The sequence below is a fragment of the Strongylocentrotus purpuratus genome, unplaced genomic scaffold, assembly GCF_000002235.5.
Source record: "Strongylocentrotus purpuratus isolate Spur 01 unplaced genomic scaffold, Spur_5.0 spur5_scaffold_19, whole genome shotgun sequence".
Classification (NCBI taxonomy): domain Eukaryota; kingdom Metazoa; phylum Echinodermata; class Echinoidea; order Camarodonta; family Strongylocentrotidae; genus Strongylocentrotus; species Strongylocentrotus purpuratus.
In genome coordinates this window covers 33159776-33185429 of record NW_022145604.1, presented here as the reverse complement: position 1 = coordinate 33185429, position 25654 = coordinate 33159776, and the positions used below count along the sequence as shown (strand labels likewise).

The following is a 25654-nucleotide window of genomic DNA, read 5'->3' as shown; positions in this document are numbered from 1 at the left end:
CATCGTACGCTTGACTTATGGTCGCCGTGAAACCGCTCTACGGCATGGCTACGGCGTGTCTAATTGCTCCGGCGAACCTAGAAATAAAAATAGTTATAACTCCGCGTTATAATCCCACGGCGATACGTACGGCCTGTAAAGATAGGGATACGCCCTAGGGTGACCCTGAGGCCACCCGCCGAAAGTATCTCTCGGTTTTGGGGGCGTACGGCCGCCGTATCCTAGCCGTAGAGCAAACGTGACCTAGGCATTACGAACGGTCTTCGAACGCTGATTTCGTACGGCCTTCTTAAAGATCTTACGAAATGGTCTGAAAATCGTTCGTATGGCGTTCGTAGCATTTCGTAATTGCATTTGTGGCCGAGGCTTTAAGGAATCTTCCCTTTGAAGACTGTCCATGTTTAGGGGAGCGAATGAAGGTTATGTCATAGTACGGTATGTAACATGTTGGAATATCGTCAGAATTGTGTCAACCATGAGTCACTGATTTGATTCCTGACGTTTACCGTTCGTACCTAGCTTGAACCCAACTGACTTCCTGTCATTGTTTCATTCCTATGTACGATTGGCTTTACTCAAACCAGGAACTTACTTGTTCGTTATTTCACACTGAGACTTCTATTAACATCGACGCGATTTGTTTCCTCAGCTTTTTATAAATCGATGTTTTCAGCCTTGTCCAAACTTTTTTGGAATGACACTTGCTTCAATTATTAGAATTTCAAAGAGATTTGGTAAGATTGTCTTTTAAAGTTACCATAGCCCATGAATATATGTTGCCAACTGATCGACATTTTATTAAATTGACAATCTTCTAGTGTAATAATCATGACGGAACGTCTACTCTACTATTATGACTATAGTTGAGTCTGATTTATAAGAGGAGGCGGGATAGCTCAATCGGTAGAGCAGTGGTCTCATAATCCGGTGACCCGGGTTCGAAACCAAGTTGATGTGCTAGTGCCCTTTGGTAAGGCACTAATCCTCATTACCAGGTCCCTCGGGAAGGACCTAAAGCCGCCGGCCGTCTGGTTGCTTACTAACAATCATGTATGCTTTCTTAGAAGTCGGGTAAATAACCACAACCACCCACCCATATTCTGAATGAATTCCTGCCGTGTTATCATGAATATAGATTGGTCTCAATTTTACTAACATGTCTCCCTTTTATTCCAGATCCGAAATATTAACAGCAAAGAGGAATCTTTTAGGTGGACAACATGCATTCGAGTCAAACGAAAGATTTTACGTGGTTTATGTAAGTTACTGTCGGATTATGGTGTACGATATACACAGTCATGATAACGGTGTATAAATCTTTAAATCAACCATCAACTCATTATCACATTAAACAAAAGTATTGCATGATTGTTCTATGACTATAGCAGCTAATTGTACTTGAATAGATACTTGGCACATTACATAAACATGAAATGAAAAACGAAGAGAGGGACCTCCTCTTTGACATCATAGTCAGTTGTCAATTTGCCAAAAAGACTGCTTAGGAAATGTTGTGAGGACGCTTTCGGAAAGAGGATGTCTCTACTTTAAAGGGATCCAGTAACTTTGTCTTAAATCCTTTAAAAAAAATCCTTGATTTAACTCATGCTGCAATAATAATATAACTTTTAGGTCAGTCAAGAACCCGATGACTTTTACAAGCCGATCGCCTGTCTAATTATCAAGACATTTATGATTGCAAATCGAAATCAAATTTTGCGTTTGCCAAACGGTTTTCATAACACTACAGTCTACTTGGGAAAAAGAGTAAGGCAAAACCGGTCACTCAAAGGATTTTACTTTTAAGGCACTTCTTGATCATTTCGAAGCGCAATTTATTTAGGGCTTCAATATAAAACTATATCACAGACACTGATTACACGTAGGGCCGTGCATCTTATATTTAACATTGTTAAACGATCCCTTTAATATACTATGAACTTTGTTTCCATTTTGAAAATGGGTTTAAAGTTACTTGTCAGGTATTTTAGGAATATCGATTTCGGTCTTTAAATGATCTGTTCTTTTCACAATTTTTTAAACTGCACATTTAAAAGAAAAGTAATTTGTAATCTTTGTACAGAAATTATATTAGGGATTATTTTAATGTGGAAATAATGTAGAAATTCATATTTATAGCTATTGTAGGCATTGAAATATATTTTATTTTAAACGCTCTCTAAGGTGAATATGTGAAATTGGTATCTGTTCTAATGAGAGTTTCGGTAGTTTTCGACCTTGACTGACATGTCTGTCTCTCTCTTTCTGGTTCATTGCACCCTCCCCCTCCTTGTAGCCCGTACTTAGTCATTTTTTTCTTTCTCGCTCTCCATGGTGACGCCAAATGTTTTATGATTATAATCATAGATATAATTGTTCTTCACTATCAATATTGACTCGATTGGTCATATTTTGGAGGTGTCGTGTTATAGTGGTTCATTAATTCACTCTACTCTTATACGATTAATGGTTCGATTGTCAGCCATTAACGTGTTTTGGTAAGACGATGATCCATATTTACAACCCTCTACCCAGGTGTAAATAGGTAACTGACAAATGGTGGGCTACTTATTATTGAAGGGCCCACAGGAATAGCAGTAATAACCATGATGTCGTACCCTGGGTATATAAGGCCCAATTATTAATTTGTATCGTTATTTATTCATTCTCAATTTTCAGGGCCAACTAGCACATTGCGTGAGGAGTACGGATCCAAAGAAATGTGATAATCTTCATTCATCTTCAGACTGCCTCCTGACTTGTTCTTGATCTGCAGCAGATAGCATGTGGTGGTCGATGGCAGGAAGGAGAAATAACCGATTGTAAACACTCATCTTATTACACTTAATGATAGCCATAAGGCTTCCTTTAGGACCGTGGACTGAAAACCTTAACAAGAACATCCCCCGTCCTATCCCATTGATTTAATCCTGGTTTTTCTGATCATTAACATGATTAAAGTTATGATGACTGAAGAAGTTTAGTCAACCATAATAAATCCATTGCCCACTGGAACGGGTGACATATGTATTAAACCTATGGGGTGTGCATTATCGCTAGTTAACGGGTTAAATTTCTCAATTGATGTACTATTGTTGTGTGCATTATGTATCATATCAGTGCATAGTGAGATAGGAGAATCACAATGTCGGAATTTGAACGCAAAGTTTCACGCAATTTGCAGTGCCCCGTTTGTTTCGAGCTGTTTAGTGACCCGAAGCAGTTATCGTGTACACATACTTTCTGTAAGAAATGCCTTAATGATATTCTTAAAAGTTCTTCACATACTTTTCTAACATGTCCCATCTGTCGAAGCGAAACATCTGTAAAGGGTGGCAATGTCTCGAATCTCAATACTAATGTTCCTCTTAAGTCTCTCGTTGATGATGTGAGAAATAGCCAACAAGTGTGTGAAATGTGCGACTCAAACTCGAGAGCTATACATTTATGTTGTGAGTGTGTTAAGAACATGTGTAACACATGCCTTGAGAATCACAACAAATGGCCGTCTCAAGTCAAGCATAGAGTTGTGAGAGTAGAAGACGTCAGAGAAGGAAGGGTGGTCCTCGAAAAAGAGGTTTACTGCCAGGAACACAAAGTAGATAAACAAAAATACATCTGTACTGATGTGTGTGTCACCTGTAAGAAGTTCATCTGCTTGAGATGTCGAATGTTGTACCATGACAAGAAAGGCCACACTGTTCAAGATGCTAAGGAATACAATGCTTCTACCAAGACGCAAATTGAATCTCTACAAGCCCGAGGTAAAACCAAAGTTACAACCATCAAGAATCACATGACCTGCATCAAGACTCAGAAGAAGCGTGTCACTGATCACATTGCCGGCAGAAAGGCTGAAATCAACAAGCAGTTGGACGCTCAGGAAGTGATATTATGTAAAAGATTGGATGAGATGAAATATGTTGACGAGAGGTTGATCGCAAGTATTGAGAGTGCGAGTGTGTTAGCGGGTAATAGCATAAAGGCTCCAATAGAAGATAATACCATTGTTATTCGTGATACATTGTCCGTAGAGCTAAAGAATGTACTAGATGGGGATGATCCAAAGAATAAACTAGCTACGGATGTAGCTGACCGTGCAGAGCAAATTACATTGACACCTAAATGTCAGTTGAACTTAGGTCAGCTGCAGAAGACAGTAGGATTCCTAGGATGTCTGATCGTCGTTGCGTGTATATCGTTCACACTTAACAATCAACGTGATCAGTTGAACATTGGTGAGGTCAGGGTAGTAAACTGTTTATCGGTATGTGATGTAGAACTCACTAAGAAAGGCCGCATGAATGGTATAGCTGCTACACACGATGGTGGGATTGCAGTTGGATACTACACAGGAGGAATCGATATCTTCTCCACTGATAGTCAGCTGCATAAGACAGTCCTCAAGGATGTTGTTATCCGTGATGTAGGATACCTGTCTGATGGTCGGTATGTCGTACTGAATCTCAAAAATGTCATCATACTGTACACAGACGGGTCAGAGAAGCTGGATGTAACGTTTGCTACTCTGAGTCATGATGAAGGTGTGATGGGTAGTGTCACTGTAGACAGTAATGACCAAATCTATGTCAGCTACAGGAAAGCCAAGAAGATCCATATGTTCTCACCAGCAGGTGGGAAGGCGATCAGGGAGATACCATGCGATGGGTATGAACCTCAGCAGATCACTAGTTATAATGACGTATTGATCACCAAATATATTAACACGGTAAGAATAATTGACAAAAATGGCAATGTAATACACAAGGTAGAGAAATCAGAAGCTAACTCATACGCTGCTGTGACTCAAAATAATTCAATCCTGATCGCTTGGGTCAAGCATGGAGATGGGTTGGTTAGTATAGATGAGTACACTAGTGATCTGAAACACGTCCAGACTCTCATCTCTGATCACAAGATTGAGAAGCCTGAGAGACCCTGGTACTATCTGCGCGAGTTCCGATCAGGGGAGATTGCTTTCTGCACTTCTGATAGACTCTATATATTTAAACTAACCACCACACCATGCCGTCCAGTATTGATAGCAGTCCAGGATCAAGCGACTACACAATTATAAAAGATTGAACATTTTTCTCCTAACGTGATGAATTATGACTTTCAATTATTCTCTTGAAATAAATTATACATAATATTCTAATATATATATATATATATATATATATATACGTATACATATCCTTGGCATCTATCTGTCTCGAAAGACAATACAATATTGTGCTATTTGTACTAATTAGTTCCTTGGTGTGCAGCCCATGATGACTAAACTGTCCAATCCTAGAGAGGCAGGGTCTGTTGCAGTTGCTGCAGACAAAAGTCATTTGTGGCTATGTTTTGAAGCCGTAACTAGCTGCTGTCTTTGTTGTTTTTTATCCTCCCATTGTTCTACTCTCATTTGATCACTCCTCTGAATTCCTATCTTCACAAGCATATATATATATATATATATATATATATTACGTATGTTTATTACGTATTATCAGATTTGTGTTATATGAAAATAGCATAAAAATGTAATGAATAAATAAGGATTATAATAATAGTAATAATACATAATTAATGAAGGTGAAAATTAAATGTAATTGATATATTTAAAAAAAATGGCCTATCGTCGGTGGGGTGACAAAACCCCGTATCTCAATTTTTTGAGATTTTGATTTTCTGGGGCATAATTGTGTACCTAATGGCCTACGACACCACCTGATAAATCCATGGAACGCCTCCTTCTCGGTTTTTTCACAAATTCTACACAAACACCCTTAAACTAAACCTCGTAACTTTAACCCCTTTGAAGCTGCACTGCCAAAACCTCGTAACATAAGATACTAGTTCCTTTTCCTTGTAACTCACACACGGCCTAACAGTACCGAAGTTACTGTATTCAAATTCTCGTAACTTATTCAACCAATTCCTCGTAACTCATTCAGAGTTGAAAGTATAAGAACTTGTATCTCAATTCGAATAAAAACTAAAAAATCATATCTCAATGTAGATAAACTAAAAAATCATATCTCAATGTAGATAAACTAAAAAATCATATCTCAATGTAGATAAACGCAAAAACCCCGTAACTCACTTTCAAATATAAAAACAATTATTTTACTGTATTTCAACAATGACATTAAAAATTGTATAAATATTCCAGTTTTAAAAAGAAAGGACGGTGTCACAGCACTAAATTTGTTGAGACAGGAAAGTTTGTTCGCTCTCCTGAAAATTCATGATTTTTGAGATACGAGGTTTTGTCACCCCACCGAGTATATGCATCTTTTTTTAAATATGTCATTGCAATATACCATACGATATACAATTGCTTAAAATACACAAGCTTGTACTATTATGTTGTTTGCCGCAAAATGTATGTTTCATTATGGCATGCTTATCTCTTCATTTTACTTTACCTAATTATTCTAATATATATATATATATACACTGTCGCTCATAAAGGTGGAATATTTTTTTTGATTCCAATTTATGGACTTATTTTGAAAATAATTTAAAAATAATAGATCTAGATAATAGTATACATTCTCAGATTTTATTGAATAATAATTTACCAATGTGTATTTTGCGTGACTGCTAAAGCATGTGTATGCTACTATGCTTATCAACTAGGGGACCTATGCCCTTAAGTCATAAATGACAGTAATGAGGATTAATGCCCCACAAAAGGACACTAATATAGCACATCGACACGGTTTTGATCCTGGGGCCTTACAGTTACGAGGCCATTGTTTTGTCACTGAACCATGACTGTACGCAGCGGGGGCTAGGGTAGGGGGTAGTTTCCATAAATAAAAAAAAACCAGAAAATGCAATAAATTTTCAATAATTTATTGCATTTAACCCCAGTGCCTAACATTAAAAAAAATTCTGTGTGCCTATACCTTGAGCCATAATGCACGGCCGTCAAGAGGATTTGTTTATGTTGGGGACCGGGGTAAAATGCAATAAATTATTGAAAATTTATTGCATTTTCTGTGTTTTTTTTAATTTATGGAAACTGCCCCCTACCCTAGCCCCCGCTGCGTACAGTCATGGTTCAGTGACAAAACAATGGCCTCGTAACTGTGAGGCCTCAGGATCAAAACCGTGTCGATGTGCTATATTAGTGCCCTTCTGTGGGGCATTAATTCTCATTACTGTCATTTATGACTTGAGAGCGTAGGTCCCCTAGTTAATAAGCAAAGTAGCATACATATGCTTTAGCAGTTCTGCAAAACACACGTTGGCAAGTTATTATTCAATAAAATCTGAGAATGTATACTATTATCTATATCTATTATTTTTAAAGATTTTTAAAAAATAATTCCATACATTGGGGTAAAACTAAAATATTCCACCTTTATGAGCGACAGTGTATATATATATATATATATATATATATATATATATATCCTTGGCATCTGTCTGTCTCAAAAGACAATAGAATGTTTCGCTAGTTGTACTAATTAGTTTCTTGGTGTGCAGCTTATGCTGTGACTAAATAATCTAATCCTAGAGAGGTAGATCCTGTTGCAGTTGCTGCAGACAAAAGTCATTTGTGGCTATGCTTTTGAAGCCGTAACTAGCTGCTGTCTTTGTTGTCTTTTCTCCTCCCACTGTTCTACTCTCATCTGATCACTCCTCTGAATTCCTATCTTCGCAAGAATATATATATATATTACGTATGTATATTACGTATTATCAGATTTGTGTTATATGAAAATAGCATACAAATGTAATGAATAAATAAGAATTATAATAATAGTGATAATACATATTTAATGAAGGTGAAAATGAAATGTAATTGATATATTTAAAAAATTGGCCTATGCATCTTTTAAAATATGTAATTGCAATATACAATACGATATACAATTGCTTAAAGTACACATGCTTGTACTTTTATGTTGTTTGCCGCAAAAATGTATGTTTCATTATGGCATGCTTATCTCTTCATTTTACTTTACCTGGTAATAATAATAATAATAATAACCTAGACTTATATAGCGCATTTCATCTTCGAAGAAAATAGCAATGCGCTTTACAATATTACAATATTAATACAACAAAATTACACATAACAATTAATTCATGAACTAAAGATATATATCAGAATAAATAATAATCAAACATTACATACATCCATAACACAGAAATGAAGGCAAATTATATAAGAGTACAGTAATGTAATTAAATTTTGATGAATACAATAATACAGTTTAAATAGAAGCTTACGTGGAATCGGAATACTATAGTGAACTTAGATTTGATTATTGTTATTGTGTATATACCTCGTAATTAGGCCTTTGAGATTATATCATTAGGAAATATGTTATATATAGTATGATAATGAGAAACGAAGCCGTTAGCATGGTTGGCTCAAGAGTGTAACACTTGAAGAGGCATTTGTAGTATACATTAATAGGGTCACTGTTAAACATGTCTTAATTCAAGTAAAAATCAAAGTGCTGTTTACTTAATTCTTGAAATAAATGTATGTACCCATATTGTGAATTGTCATACTTCTAAATATTCCTGATTACACATAAGGGTCACTATAAAGCCTTTCTTTAATGAACTATTTACTAAATTCCTGAAATAAAGGTATTTACTCACACGCTGTGAATCGTCATACTAATAATTACCTATTTCTTTACTTCTTTATTTTTCAATTACTAATGCTTTAGGATAATATTTTAAATCAAGCAAGACCACAACAAGCTAGCCCTTGACAGGTCTTTGGCCTCTGTCGGCTCCTCCACTCTGAATTAAGTTATTCGTTTTCTTTCATTTTCTCACTTTTCAGCTTATGTACACGTATAAGTAAACGTATATATTCATGTGTATAATGTTCTTAATTTGTATTTTCAAGTATATGCTTTTATTATAGTTATCTTTTTTATGAGTGGAAGTAAAATTGAAACTCGAAACTAACAGATGTATATGACTATGAAGAAATGTTCAATGAAACAAATAGTTATTCTACTGATAATAACTAGTTGCTTTGGAGGGATGTCACTGTCATGTAAAAAGATGAAGCTATATAATAATAAAGTTGTATGTTTAATATATGTATAGATGGAGATCATTAATGATGACACTGTATTACATGTTACTCGATCGTCTTTAATAGTAGACCTTACACACAATGTGAAATGGAAAAAAATGTTTCTGTACTTTGTTGGTTACATGTAAATCTATTTGGGTAGAGTACCATCCCTGCATAATTATTTCATTCTGCAACTCCAGTTCTTTGAGAAATTACATTTTTATAGTGTTGAGAAAGTATAAGATTTATATGTCAATAGTTATGAGACTCTGTTGTGGTTATCCCATAGATAATATTGTTGGCGAAGTTTCAACAGTTCAGGTTCTGTATAATATGTTGATTATTTTTTTTGGTTAAAGAATCATAATTGAAAGAAGCCAAAAAAGAGTACTCGTGTACATTACCGGGTAATCTCAAACTCCTAAAGCTTACAAAGTTTTTTGAGAAAATGGATCATCGTTAACCTAAGCTTAACGAAAACGCAATAACTCGGTGTATATATTTCGTTAAGTTCTTTAAGTTTACGTTGAATTCTGGTCAAACGATTACATTGTCTTTTAAAGGAAAACTGAATTTACATGTAACATGAATATTTCATTAAAAAAAACACATTTGTAATCAAATATGAAAAATCACGCGAAGGATACATATAAACAATATAAAGAATGAAATAAGTACGCATATAATCGTGTAAGGAAGACGACCAATAGTAATTCCTATCAAATTCAAATCAATTATTTTGATACTGTGAAGGATACTGCCTATGTTGAAAGTTCAATATGTAAAACGTAAGTCTTGATGTATACTGTGAGGTTTTAAATTATCATAATAGAAAAGGCTTTGACCAACAGACTACAGCTTGCTGAAGATCACTTGCACTGTCATGAGTATATTGGACTACACACAACATTTTGACCCAAACTCTACAGCTATATCTTGTCATATTTGGGTTCTCTTTTAGGAGATATTCCTAAGATGATATTTTTTTGACTTGATGTACAAAATACGAGGATGCTCAGAAAGTATTTAACCTTTTTTTTTTTTACCAGAACTCAGTCTTCTCTTTGACATTTATTTTTTGGACAATGTATATTGTTTCGTAAGAACAACAGAACTAAGGATTGTTTATGTTAATGTATAGAAAACATGTATTACAACTATAAGATAAAATGTTCTGTATGTATATGAACAAGTTTAAAAAATTGGGACAAGTTTATCATAACATGAAATATGAGGTAATGTAAAGTATATCATAAACATTGTAGAAACTATCATCACAACAATACTTTTGTCTTTCTTTCTATAACCTGTGTATATATCAGTCTATATTTTGAGGCGAAAATAAATCGTTTTATTTGAAAGCTGGTAAATCCCAAGCAAGAATTTTGTCACTCTTAATGTAAGGATATGGATCAATTATTAAAGTGCTGCTGCTGTTCAAAAGCTCATCCTACTTCCTTTGAAAGTCTCATTTTTCCCTAAAGTCCTTTTTAAAGATGATAGAATGTACAATAAATAACTGCCAGTAATTATTCTAATGGTGGCGAATGATGATGATGATCTGTTTTGTTTTTTGGGGGTCTTGCTGTATTCTGTATATTGTTTTGGTTGTTGTTCGTTTTTTGGTTTTGTTTTATTTTGAAAATTTGATTCTTGAAACAGTAACCAACGATGAGAGCCTTTATACAAAATACAGAAGTAAATACTTAGTTTCAGTAATCCACATGCATTGTTCATGGTCTGTTGTTACGTTTATAAAAATCAAATGAATGAAAAGAATAAATAGGGATAATGGCAGTGGTGATGTTGATTTTGACTATGTGATAGTGATGTAGAATAATTGATTGTCTATAGTTATGATGTAAACAAAGTCGAATGATGATTGACGACGAAGATGATGATTATTATAACGATAACAATATTGATAGTGATGACGATAGTTATACCATGACAGAGATTGATTTAATATACTAATGGCGTAGATAAAGATATTGGTGATGAAATATATGATAGTCCTGACATTAACAATGGACATGATGATGATGAAGATGATGACGACGACGATGATGATGATGATGATGAAAATGATAGAAACATTGATAATAATAATGACAGTGATACCGTGACAAGGTTTCTTTTCATAATGATGACGTTTATGACAAGGTCAGGGATAAAATAGATGATGAAAGTTAGGATATGGCCGATTGGCGTGATGATGATGTTGAAGGTGTTGATAGCAGTAATAAATACTGATGGCAATGGTGATGATGATATTTAAGAAAATATGTTGATAATTACAATACAATGTATTAAAATTATGATGAGGACGATAATGACGTCAGCGTCATCATCACCACTATCAGCAGCAGCAGCATCATCATCATCTACAATCTTATCATCATTTTTATCACTGTTATTTTTAAAATTTCACATCATCATCAATGTCACAATTTAATAGGTTACACGGCAGACCCGCATCTCAGACTTACTTTACACGTCATGTTGACATTTTGTTTTAGATGGCGCTCTTTAAAAAAGTTGTTTGGTGCGTTTAGATCTATTTTGGCAAATCAAAGCTATTTGTCCTGTACGTAACCCACGAAAATATATCATATCGATTACTCTACTTAAACTTAGATCAAACAAATTATCAACTTAATTGACACTTCTATTTGCATTAATTCATTTCCTGTTCATGATTCCATAATTCCATATTTTGTAATTTGTTTAGGGGGCCGGGGTGGCCTTGGTGGCGGGGCAGGCGGGGGACTGCAATGAGTGAACAAAGCACACGAATGAGTCAAGAATATTATTTAAGGGAGCAACAGAAAAAGAAGGAACATATTTCTCCTTAGTAAGGGCATATATTTTATTGCCGCGTTAGTATAGGATTTCCCGGCGAAATTCGCGAGTTTGTCATTCGGATTCATTTACTTTGCATTTAAGTTAGCACAGATCGGCTTTGCCATGCCAATTATCATTCAATTTTCCCGTTTTGGTATTTAATTTAGGATTTTGGTCGAAGGGTTTCATAGATCTGTCATTTAATTTAGAATCTGCTCAACTAGCATTCAAATTAGTCGTCATTTGTCGAGGCGTCATTTTTATCATTCAAATTAACACCTGTCATTCGTATTCGAATTATGTTTATCCAAGTAAGGATATTAGGGAGGAAAATGTAACACACGTTTACAGTTTTTAAAAATGCAATTAAATGCATGATTTGCCATTGGGGTCTTTTTCTATTATTCCATTTATTAATTTTGAGGACAATTCATATGGGTGTAGTCGGACATTAGGTAAAGAAGGGGGTGAAATCAAAGATATAGCATTTCTGCACGGACATGTTCATATACCCCGGAAAGGTGGGGATACAAAAATACTACCCCAGTCACAATATTGTACCATTCCTCCATAATAAAATTGTGATAAATTTCTGATAAAACACAAGACAAACAACCTCTTACAAGAAAAATTACAAACATATTGAGACCATCAAGTTCGTAGATGCAAGTGTTCTGTTTTTATCTTAAAGGTAATACAATGTTTTGGGAAATTTTGAAAAATGGGTGGATAGTAATTCTTTACAATTTTGATATATTTGGATGCCTCTGTGGATGCATTAAAAGCACTAGAAAATTTAACACTACTGTTTTCGAGAAAAATTGATTATAAATATTTACCGGTGCTCCCGGTAAATTTTGACAAATTTCAAGTAGCGCCTACGTCCTTACAATGGTAGCTGCGACCATGAAAATCTCAGAATATGTAGTTGTGATATATAATTTCCGAACGGGAATAGCTAAACGATCGATTTTAGTCGAGAAACATTGTTTTATAGCTTAATGAATATCTTGACCTTGAGAGGGAGCTATACAACATAAAGTCTTTATTGTGTACAATTCCATAACTTTAGACTCGATTTCGACCGCGACAACGATCACTGAATATTTTAGGATCGCATATGCTTCCAATATATCCATTTGAACCAAATTCATGACCCCATACCAAAACTTTGTATTACCTTTAACAATCAAAGTTGAAGGATGATGAATTTCAGATATATAATTATGAAGTATATAAATGTAAGAAAAACAAAATATGATGACTTACACATGAAAAAAAAATATCTTGAAAGAAAAAAAATGAACTACGAAAAGTGTAATAAACGAGAAATGTATATTGACCATCCATTTAAGTGCACAAAGTGCTAATTTGATAGCTACAAATGAATTAGAATTGGAAAAGTACACTGTCAGAAATCGTGTTGCGCCGAATCGAATGACCAAATAGCGAAAGAAGCACACTATTCATTAATTTAAATGAAACATACATAGATTTTAACGAAAACTTTATGGATTTGAAAACTTGAAAAAGGAATATAAACCCAAGATATACCTGACAGCACTAAAACCGTCGAATTTGAACGTAAGACAAATTAATTTGAATGACAAACTCGCGAATTTGGCCGAAAAATCCTATACTTTATTTGCTTAGAAGGGCGATTTTGGGGAGGGGCATTTTTGTTTGTTCTAGATCCATTTCTACACAGAATTTGGCCAACTTGGTTTCGCTGGGTCACAACATGGCGTATATTCTTTTGTTTTGTGCTTGCCCAAGAACGCAGTAGTCGCCATATTGTGTCCAAATCGAACTAGGTTGATCACACTCTACTAATCAATGGCTCTTATAGGTCATGTTGTGGGACGCCCTCTCCCATCCCCTCATCATCTCGGTTTCTCCCTCGCTCACAAATCAATAGGTCATCAGGTTATTCCTGCCAAACGTGACAATGATTAACCTGACCACCAAAGTTAATATATGATCATCAAAGCCACATTTTTTAAGGTCACATTCTCAGGAAGGGTACAAATGTTACTATATTTCTGGCTCCTAACCTTTGAGCTCGAGTCGAATAAAAATGCACACGTAGACTACCACATAATACGAATTAGTATATGACACATTTCGACTGGAAAATAGTACACTGTCTAACAGTAGTTGAATGAATGGAGAACAGAAATTGAATTTCTGAAAAGAGGTAAAGCATCGAACTGATAAATTACATGTAGTTGTGCATTTGTATACACGGCACTGCAGTCTTCTGCAGCTGCCTGCTAGCTCAGCTACACTAGAGATCACGCACACGCAGTGTCCCAAAGTTCCCTGTGATCGCTGATCGCGGAGCTTGACCTTCGGTTTGCTCAGTTATAATTAGTATATTGAATTGTTGACAACTACTCATCAATACTAAATAGAAATAGAGCAAACATTTCAATAACAATGTTTGCCCGAAGTTCTTACACAAACAGACATTTTCTACCATTTTTGACATACTTCATGTATATTCTTGAACACTGAAGTTTATTTTGTTTTATTTCGAGAAAAGCAGCGATTATTTTATGCTATAATTCTCTTTGAGGCAAACTACTTTTATTCAGTGGGAATACTTATTGCTAGGGAAATGGTTGTTATTGTAAAAAGCTCCTCCAAACTACTGAGCTATCACAAACTTTTGTGTAAACTTCATGAATTGTATATAGAAACCAAGCATTCATTGAACAATTACACTTTGTCAATAATGAAAAATGACGAGCCCACATTCCTGACACGATCCCTATTCAAATGCTCAACAATAGTACAAGCCTGTTAGGTTATAAAGAAATCTGGTTGCGAAATGATTTTAGCACATGCTCATGAGAAGATCGTGCCGCGTACAGTTTAGCTTGAGTTGCGATTCCCTTACAAAGTTTTCGACATCCTACGATGTTCCTCCGATTTTAAAGCTATTGGTAGGTTTTTTTTTCCTACAACGATGTATAAACCTCCCACAATAAGTAAAACGTTTTCAAATGGGCTGAATACAAATTCATGTTTATTTCCTCCTCATTATCGGTACAATTATTAATTGGAACCTAGAGATCAGAACAGCAAGAATATTCAGAAAATCTCTAATAGCGTATACTAGATCGAGCTTTCAGTAATAAAAGGTGTTTACGATGACACCATCACAGACTAAAGATTGCATTGAACTAGAAAATTGATGAATGAAGGCAGCATAATCTCATTTAAAAACAGGTTGACAAAACTGTCCCGAGGAGCAAGCGAGGAGTATACAAGGCTTTAATGAAAAATAATCGACGTGCCTAGTGACAGCTGGATCTGTGAATGTACGTAAATAATCAAAAAAGTAACAAGTAAAAAATAGTAGAAATGTAACACTTCCAAAACAAGTATGAATACACACGAGTGACAAGTAGGCCTACATAGAGGTTCTGCGTAACACATCAAACCTGATTAAAAGGGGAAGTCCACCTGATATTAACTTGGTTTTAGGAAAAGCAGGAAAATGAGAAAAACAAATTAGTGAAATTTTAAGCAATATCAGAGTAGAAACAGGAGAGTTATGATTTTTTGAATTTTTCATCAGTGAAACAAACATATCCAATACTCTACAATAATGTTTAAGCTATGTATACATTGTTGCAAAAGATTTCTTAAATTTTGTCGTGGTTATGAAAGTGAATTGGGCAGCTCTGGGCAGCTGATGTAAAGGGGCAGGGATTCCACTATTGAGAGTGGTGGTAACTGTAAAGCCCTATCACTTATCTGGTTAAATAGTACAGAATCATTGATCAAAGTTATGGAAGAGGTCAGAAATTTTGGAGCAGTGGTGGGCGGGTCCTCAAGTAAATTAAGACTACAGTAATGAAAATAAATACATATTATGCGGATTGAAAGTGTGGGGAAAGTACTGAACTCAATATTTTGGAATATATATCAGGAAAACTAAAACTAAAACGGAATGTTTAATTTTTTATGAAAAAATGAAGAAAAAAATCATAATCTTTTGAAAAACTGAAAGGTTGGTATAAAAGCCTTAATCGTTTCACAAATTGTTTATACGGCAACTGTAGTACCTGCTTCTAAATTTGTTATCAAATCGTTGAATGAAATCATTTATGCTTTTCTTTGAAGTTCAAAAAGAGAAAGAGTGACAAGAAACGTCTGTATAAATAAAAAGTTAGATGGTGGACTTGAAATGGTAGACATGGAACCGAAAATTCCTTGTATTTATCTTGGATAATTATTGGATGAACCAGCTTGTAGATGGAAAAAATTATTCAGATATTGGATTGAAATGATCGGAATTCTTTTTTATAAATCTTTAAAAGAAATGATCGGAATTTGTCCTGGTAGCTAACGATATAATTTGAATAAGAAACATATGAGAATGATGTGTAAACAAAATAGACTGTCAGAGTTTTATCAAAATCTTCTTTTTGCATGGTCAGAATTTAATATCGAGGTTTAGTTGAGGTAATAGAAATAGAAGAGGATATATTATGGATAAACAGTCATATTAGATTTTAACATTCTACATTATTGTGTTCAAAGTGGCACGTAGCTGGAATTTGTAAAGTAAAGCACGTGCTTAAAAATGGTAGTTGGAAAGATTCGTTTATGTTAAATATTAAATTTGGTTTTCATCAATTATTATTTGAGTTCAAATACGCAAAGTTGAGGAAATGTTTTCAAATACTATTGGTCAAATGAATTATACGTTTGAAAGAATGTTCAATTAAGTAGTAAACAAAACAATTCAAATTTAATAGAAGTACCTACAGGAGATTTTGTTGGTATTTCTAGTTTGAAGACGAAACATTCTCCCTCCCGAGACAACAACTTCAGAAACCAATTGTTACACGTTATTAGAAAATTACTTGAATTAACCTTTTTATTTTAATGTGCAGAAAGTATTCAATTTTAAATTTCAATAAATATGAAATAACAGGTTAAAGCACGTTAATTTTTAAGTATTGCATAATATATTTTTATAAAAACATAATCTATGCAGATGGCGTGTAATGGACAATAACCAGTGTGTTAATACAGAAACAACTTTTCATGTCTTGTTAAAATGTATTAAATTTCAAATTTTGGGGAAATTATTGAAAACTTATTTTATAATTACTTCCATGAGCAAATAAATATGAATGAAAAAGCATTAGTTATAGGTTACTTTTTTGAAGGAAAAGTAAACTTTGTGATAAATTTCATGTTAATTTTAGGCTAATACATAATATATATATGTATGTACAACTTTGGTATGATGATAGAGAGTACAAAAGTAAAAGTCTGTTTATTAATTTCAAATAAAAACTATGATATTATATATCCAATAGGCAAATTTTTTTATTGATGAAACACAAAGAAATTATTCAAAAAGTATGCATTTTAATTACTTACGTTCAATTGTAAATTGATGTAAATATAAAAGAAATGTGAAATATGTGAAATAAAACCCCTCGGTATTAAAGACGACAAGAGGGAAAAACATCTGTTTGCTGGTGCGAGAGATGTGTATTACTAATTGTAAAGCATGTATTGTAACATGGACCTAATACGAAGTAGGTTCATGAGTGTACATACATTCGTGCGAGTGCATGGAGACGAGTTGCTGTTTATTCTCAGGCTACATTGTTGGTGCATTGTCGTTGCACCCGTAGACTCTCCCAGAGATTAGGGGATATTTCTTGATAGACCTACGAGTTTGCTGTTTGCAGACTTGTACACACATCAATGGTATTTCTACCAAGTCTAGTGTCAGCGAAATATGGCCTTCTGCACATGGAAACTGACGGCCTTCTCATTGTAAATATTCGTGTCCCCGCCCCCCCCCCCCCTCTCCAGTTACAGATCCTAAATACTCTACCTGACTGATTCCATTGAAATTGTGACGACATTATAAGTTGAATTATTATTCAACCCACTGAGAGACAGACAGCTGGCTTCATACAATTGGTTCATTCCTCCCATGTAGGATTGGTATTACTCAAACTAGGAACTAACTTGTTCATTATTTCACAGTGAGACTTCTATCAACAACGACACGATTTGTTTCTTCAGCTTCTTGAAATCGACGTTTTCAGCTTTGTTCGAACCCTTTTGGGATGACACTTGGCTCCAATTAGAAGGCTTTCAAACAGATTTGGTAAGATTGTTCTTCACATTTAATATAGTCCATGAATAAATGTTGCCCAATGATTAATATTGTAGTGTAAGCATTATAAGGAACGTCTGCCGTTGTATCTTATCTATATGTATATATATACCGTCAAACCTGTCTACAGCGACCGCCCAAGGGAAACACAAAAAGTGGTCTTTGTAGACAGGTTCCTTTAGTACATGTTTCAATGAGAAACCATTTTTAAGGGAAACAAAAAATGTGCTTGGTGTAGACAAGTGGTCTCTGTAGACAGGTGGTCACTAAAGCAGGTTTGACTGTATTACAAATATTTCAAAGATATGTTAAAGATACTTTTCAGTTCACCAAAAATATTCCATATGAGGATACAATAAATCTTTTGCATAATTGATGCATTTAAAAAACATACCAAAAGCTTGAAACGCGTCTATGAAGTACATGTATAATAAAGAGAATAAAAACTTAAATTGGTAGTACACAATTCCATTGTCTATGGTGATAATAACTTGCCTTTTCGATTTGCAATATATTTTTCTTGTTCATACAAAGTAAATAGCATCCTTTTAAAAAAATCAATGCCTGGCTTGTGTGTCTTGTTCATGCACAGGTAAATACAACGTTTTGCTATTAGAAAAACTTGATTATTATTATACTTTGTGAGTGCTTTCAAACATTTCATACGATTACTGTTTTTTTTTATCCAGATAATATAACTAAAAATTGGACAGCAAACGTTTGGTTTTATTCCAAAACGTCTGAATATAGCTACATTGCCATTTTCCTTTTTTTTTTAGTTTCTTATTTTGTTAAAGCCAACAAACGTTCTGGAGAAGGCTTTTCATGCATTTTTGCAAAGCTTGTAATCAAAAAACAGAATATTATGCAAGACTTTAAACTTGAACTCTCGTGCTATTGTATCGATAGTTGTATTGATTATAATTTTTCGTACTTTTTAGAATTCAGTACCACTAAAAATCATACATATTTTGTTAACGAAAATAGCTTAGATATTGCTCTCTCGTTATTTCAACAAAGTTTACATACAAATGTCTACTTCTATTTGGCATCACTATAATAATAATAATGATAATAATAATATGTATTGTTTACCCAGGGTAGCCTCATCAGTATTCAGTAATTTCCTCTATTTCATCTTTGTGAACCTGACTACGTTTTTTATTTACTGCCCTTATGTATGCATGAAGCTACTCCTTGTGTTAATTCCCATTGATGTTGAATTGATTTTTCATCAAGTTGTATCTGTTCGTTGCACCATTTGGCAACTCAATATGATGTCTCGTTACAATTCCTTTTACGAACAAATGTTTACACAAAAATAATTTTATTGTCAACCTGTATCTCAAAATTGTTCCATATTATCTTATAAGCATAACATTCATCCTCTACAGAAGAGCATAGCCATGACCATTGTCCAACAATAGAGGCATAGAATGGAGGTAGATGTACGCTTAACAGATCAGTATTAAAGTTGCAGTTAAGAAGAAAAGCACCACCATATTGTCTGTGTATAATAGTTTAAAGCATTGAACGAACTTTAATTGCTTCCACTCTTCATTCTTAAAATCCAAGTTAACTGCTAGTCCACCGACATTACGGATTTTATATCTACTATTTTGAGACCTCCTTTTTCAAATATTTGTATACTAACATTTTGTCTAACTATGTCCTTCCCTTTCCATAGAAAAGCGTAAAATAAGTTTCAATCCTTAGAATTAATGAGAATACGTAAATAACTTAGATATACCAAAAGAAGTAATGATATGTATTTTACCAAATAATGTAACATTGCTTTATGTCTATACATGTAGTTCTCGCCTAAGTGATAGGAGTATATCCTTCCGTTTTTGTACCTGATAATCTTAAGAATTGTACCCAACTTCTGTTCATAAGATTCTGATAGTATCGACTAGGCGGATAGCTTCAAAAATCTGAGGACCTCGATGCTTTCTAGTCTTCAATATTTTTGCTTTTTCTGTTTTAAATGTGAGATTAAGATATTTACCAAATTGCTTTAGCACATCTAATAATACTTCAACGAAATTATAATTTTGTTTAAATGCACAAAAATCATTTGAATGCAATGATAGTTTTGATTTAATTGAGCCAAAATTAAAACCTCTAATTTTTTCATATTTCTTAAACTAGAAGCTAACATTTGAATTGCGATGGTGGTATGCTACGTTCTAAATAACCTCTCAAATTTATTGGAAAATATTTACTATGTATTTCTTATCTTATTTGTATGCTTCGTACATGTTTATCGTATGATATAATTGTATATAATTTTTTCTATTTAATTATTTTTGTAAACATTTTATTCATTGTATTTGTTATTATTCGAATTTGTGTACTTTCAATTTGAATTTGTATCTTTTCGAACGCAGAAATAAAACCAATCAAACAAACAAACAAACAATAGGAAAAGGGTACGGGGATAAAAAGGACTCATTTTCTTACTCCTCTGGAGATGGGGGAAATACCTGGTTGAGGTGCCATTATTGAGTACACATCCTTCAGTGTTACAATAGAGTGTTTGAACATGGACCTACCACAAGTAGTATGTACATGGTTAGAAACCAATTTAATAAATGTTAGACCTAAACATACAGACTCCAGTGCTTTACAAATACATTCATGTTTTATTGAATTGAAGGATTTTCTCAAAATCAATTCATCTGATACAATAAAAGTATCCTTGTTTTCATTAGTATTTAAGTAATAAAAAACATCCTGTACATTCTAATATCGAGTCGGAAGTACTTTTGAGCAGAATTTCAAATTAACATTCATCAATGACATGGGTCGGCAATCATCTTCAAAAAAATATCCTTGTCGGGTTTCAAAATAAATGTAATAACACTTTGTTTTTGACTAGCAGACAATTGTGATATTACAAAGAATAATTTAGGGCCGATGGTAAGGGGTCAGATACAATGTCCCAGAATGTGACATAGAATGCCTTTGTGTGGCCATCATTATTTGGTGATTTACATGTTGACATTTCATTAACCGCTGACTGGCAGTCTGCTATTGTTAACTGGACTTCACAAATCTCCCGAGATTCTTCTCTCAAGTGATTAACTTTGTATCTTAACAATTGCTAGCGTTTGTGTCATTCAGTTCAACATGCTTTTTCAGTACAATAACAGACAAAATATGACGATAGATGGTTCTCAATTTTACAAATATGTCTACCTTTTTATTCTAGATCCAACATATTGACAGCCAAGAAGAATCTTTTATGAGGACAACGTGGATACGAGTTTCACAGACTCATGTAAGTTCCTGTTATATTGTGGTGTTTGATATAATCATGACCAAAGGGAAATAATCGCAGTACATATTCATATACATTCATTCATACAGGTTCGACGAACAGCGCTCTATTCAATTTCGTTGACTACTGCCGCACACGGGCCAATTTTATAGGGACATACCTCATTTTAATTTTGTATTCCCTGTCATTTCCTTTTTGTGGTCACAGGCCTAGCACCTGGGAATATGCTAACACTCTTCCACATGCACTTCTTAGTTAATATCAATTACACTTTATTTTATCTGCTTATTTAGGAATTATATTACAAGAGAATTTCGTTAATCTGATCCAAGCCAACCCACATAGTAATTTGCAGTTAATACAAGGCGCTCCAAATTTTAATCCAGAACGGATTATTATAAGGGTCCCTTACACAATGATACAAGACTTCAAAATAACAATCCAATCCATTCTTTAGCAAAAGTTTCCGAACCAGTCCATATTAAATCATGTCTAAATAATATTATTCGGGTGATGTGCCAGATTTCGGTTAAAAATCCCACCTTAATAGACAAAACCCTCTGACTCTCTTTCTGTCCGTGTTCATATTCATCACGCTGTATATCTGTTATTCATGTTGATTTATGTTTTTAATGCTGGTTGGAAGCAAGTTTCCATGATAACAGAAAATATTATATTTTGTAAATAATCTACTATTAGTTATCGATGATTCTAAAATGAAACCATAGCAAAGATTTGACACTGAGATCGGTAAAACATTTTTCTGTTCAACTCCCCCCGCCCATTCCCCTCTCTTTATCTCTGTCTATCCCGCTCTCCCTGGTGACGCCACATACTTTATAATGATAATCATACATATAATTGTTCTTCACTGTCACATCGTATTGATTCGACTGGTCATATTTGGAAGTTTCGTGGTATAGTGGTTCATTAATCACGTTACTCTTAATCCAAGGGTTGATGGTTCGAATACCAGCTCAGCATTAACTTCCTTTGGCAAGACGACGATCCATATTCACCACCCTCTACCCAGGTGTAAATGGGTAACTGACAATTGGTCGATTAATAATAATCGAGGGCCTGCAGGAACAGCAGTATTAACCTGGTACGCTGGGTTTATAGGACCCAATTATTATTTGTATCTTTTTAATTCATTTTCAATTTTAGGGCCTATTAGCACATTGTGTGAGGAGTACGGATCAGAAGAAATGCGATAATCTTCAGTCCTCATCAGACTGCTTCCTGACTTGTTCTGCAGCAGATAGTATGCGGTGGTCGACGACAGGAAGGAGAATATACCCGACTGTAAACACACTCGCTCATCTCATTACACTAAGTTACTTTAGTTAGTTGTAACCCTTACTATAAGAAGAAGAAAATACTGTGTCATAACGTTATCGGACGGTTTCTGAATAACTACCGATAAGACCGTTGGCTAAAAGCAAGATGATCCCCCGTCCTAATCCGATTATTTTAGTCCGGTTTATGTTATTATTAACGTGATTGAAGGTGGATAATAACAAAGGATGGTAAGTCAAACTTGATAAAAACCATTATCCACTGGAACTGGTGATTTTTGTACCAAAGCCAGGGAATATAGGGATATTCACCAATTAACGGGTGAAAATTCTCCATTGATGTACTATTGTTGTTTGCATTATTTATCATATCAGTGTAAATTAATATAGGAGAATCACAATGTCGGAATTCGTACACAGAATTTCACGCAATTTGCAGTGCCCTGTTTGTTTAGAGCTGCTCAGTGATCCGAAGCAGTTATCATGTACACATACTTTCTGTAAGAAATGCCTTGATAATATTCTTAAAAGCTCTTCACAAAATTCTCTAACATGTCCTATCTGTCGAAGCGAAACATCTGTGACAGGTGGCAATGTCATGAATCTAAATACTAATGTTCCTCTTAAGTCTCTCATTGATGAGGTGATAAATAGCCAGCAAGTCTGTGAGTTGTGTGACTCAAACTCGAGAGCTGTACATTTCTGTTGTGAGTGTGGTAAGAATATGTGTAGCACATGCCTTGAGAATCATAACAAATGGCCGGCTCAACTCCAGCATAGAGTTGTGAGAATAGAAGACGTCAGAGAGGGAAGGGTGATCCTCGAAAATGAAGTTTACTGCCAGGAACACAAAGCAGATAAACAAAAATACATCTGTACTGATGTGTGTGTCACCTGTAAGAAGTTCATCTGCTTGAGATGTAGGTTGCTGGATCATGAGAATAAAGGTCACACAGTTCAGAAAGCTAAGGACTACAATGCTTCTACCAAGACACAAATTGAATCTCTACAAGCGCGAGGTGAGACAAAAATTACAGCCATCAAGAATCACCTGACCTGCATCATGACTCAAAAGAAGCGTGTCACGGATCACATTGCCGACAAAAAGGCTGACAACAACAAAAGTTATCAAGAATCACTCAAGAAATTAAACGAGAGGAAAGCAGAATCAGACAAGCAGTTGGAAACTCAAGAAGTGAGATTATGTAAAAGCTTGGATGAGATGCAAGATGTTGATGAGAGGTTCATTACGAGTATTGAGAGTGCTAGTTTGTTAGCGGGTAATTGCATGAAGGCTCCATTAGAAGGTGATATCATTGTTATTCGTGATACATTGTCTTGTGAGCTGGAGCATGTACTAGGTAGGGCTGATCCAGAGAATAAGCTGGCTACGGATGTAGCTGACCATGCAGAGCAAATTACATCGACACCTAAATGTCAGTTGAACTTTGGTCAGCTGCAGAAGAAACCTGTCGGAATCGTTATGGTAGGATTCCTGATCGTCGTTGCATGTATACTGCTCACACGTAACAATCGATCTGATCAGTTGAACATTGGTGAGGTTAGGGTAGTGAAATGTGTGTCGGTATGTGATGTAGAACTTTCTAAGAAAGATTGCATGAACGGCATGGCTACTACACCCGATGGGAGAATGGCAGTGGGATCTAGATTTGGGGGAATCGATATCTTCTCTGCTGATGGTCCGCTGCAGAGGACAGTCCTCGAGGATGTCAATATCCGTGACGTAGGATATCTGTCTGATAGTCGACATGTGGTAGTGCATAGCAGTAATGTTATCACAATGTACACACAGGAGTATGAGAAGCTGGATGTAACGTTTGATACTCTGAGTACAGATGAAGGTATAATTGGTAGTCTCACTGTAGACAGTAATGATCTGATCTATGTCAGCTACTGGAAAGTACCCAAGAGGATTCTGGTGTTCTCTCCAGCAGGTGGGAAGGCGATCAGGGAGATACCATGCCATGGGTATACCCCTGAGCAGATCACTAGTTATAATGACCTATTGATCATCAAAGATAGTCATAGGGTAAGAATAATTGACAAACATGGCAATGTAAAACACAAGGAAGAATTAGAAATGACTCCAGTATACGCTGCTGTGACTCAGAATAATTCAATCCTGATCGCTCGGGTCAAGCATGCTGATGGGTTGGTTAGTATCGATAAGTACACCAGCGAACTTAAACACGTCAAGACTCTCATCTCTGATCACAAGATTGAGAATCCCGATAAACGTAGATGGTACTATATGCGCGAGTTCCGATCAGGGGAGATTGCTTTCTGTACTCCTGATAGACTCTATATATTTAAACTAACCACCACACCATGCCGTCCATGAATGATATCAGTCTAGGATCAGGGGACTATACAAATGTGAAAGATGGGCAATTTTCTCCTAACGTGATGTATTATGACTATCAATTATTCTCTTGAAATAAATTATACAAGATATTCTAATATAATATATGTATATAATCCTTGGCATCTGTCTGTCTCAAAAAACAATAGAATGTTTCGCTAGTTGTACTAATTAGTTTCTTGATGTGCAGCTTATGCTGTGACTAAACAATCTAATCCTAGAGAGGCAGACCCTGTTGCAGTTGCTGCAGACAAAAGTCATTTGTGGCTATGCTTTTGAAGCCGTAACTAGCTGCTGTCTTTGTTGTCTTTTCTCCTCCCACTGTTCTACTCTCATCTGATCACTCATCTGAATTCCTATCTTTGCAAGAATATATATATTACGTATGTATATTACGTATTATCAGATTTGTGTTATATGAAAATAGCATACAAATGTAATGAATAAATAAGAATTATAATAATAGTGATAATACATATTTAATGAAGGTGAAAATTAAATGTAATTGATATATTTAAAAAATTGGCCTATGCATCTTTTAAAATATGTAATTGCAATATACAATACGATATACAATTGCTTAAAGTACACATGCTTGTACTCTTATGTTGTTTGCCGCAAAAATGTATGTTTC

General features: G+C 34.8%; 1 protein-coding gene across 1 annotated transcript; it reads left to right on the top strand.

The window, feature by feature from the left end:
* The first annotated feature begins 22944 nt into the window (after window positions 1-22944).
* LOC115925930 (tripartite motif-containing protein 2-like) lies at window positions 22945-25050 on the top strand. The gene has a single exon (XM_030989977.1). The coding sequence runs from the start codon at window positions 23038-23040 to the stop codon at window positions 24997-24999; it is 1962 nt and encodes a 653-aa protein (XP_030845837.1). The 5' UTR covers window positions 22945-23037; the 3' UTR covers window positions 25000-25050.
* Window positions 25051-25654: the final 604 nt, after the last annotated feature.

What these genes read in the sequence shown, in the direction of transcription:
- LOC115925930 (XM_030989977.1), top strand. Translation starts at nt 23,038, where the DNA reads ATGTCGGAATTCGTACACAGAATTTCACGCAATTTGCAGTGCCCTGTT.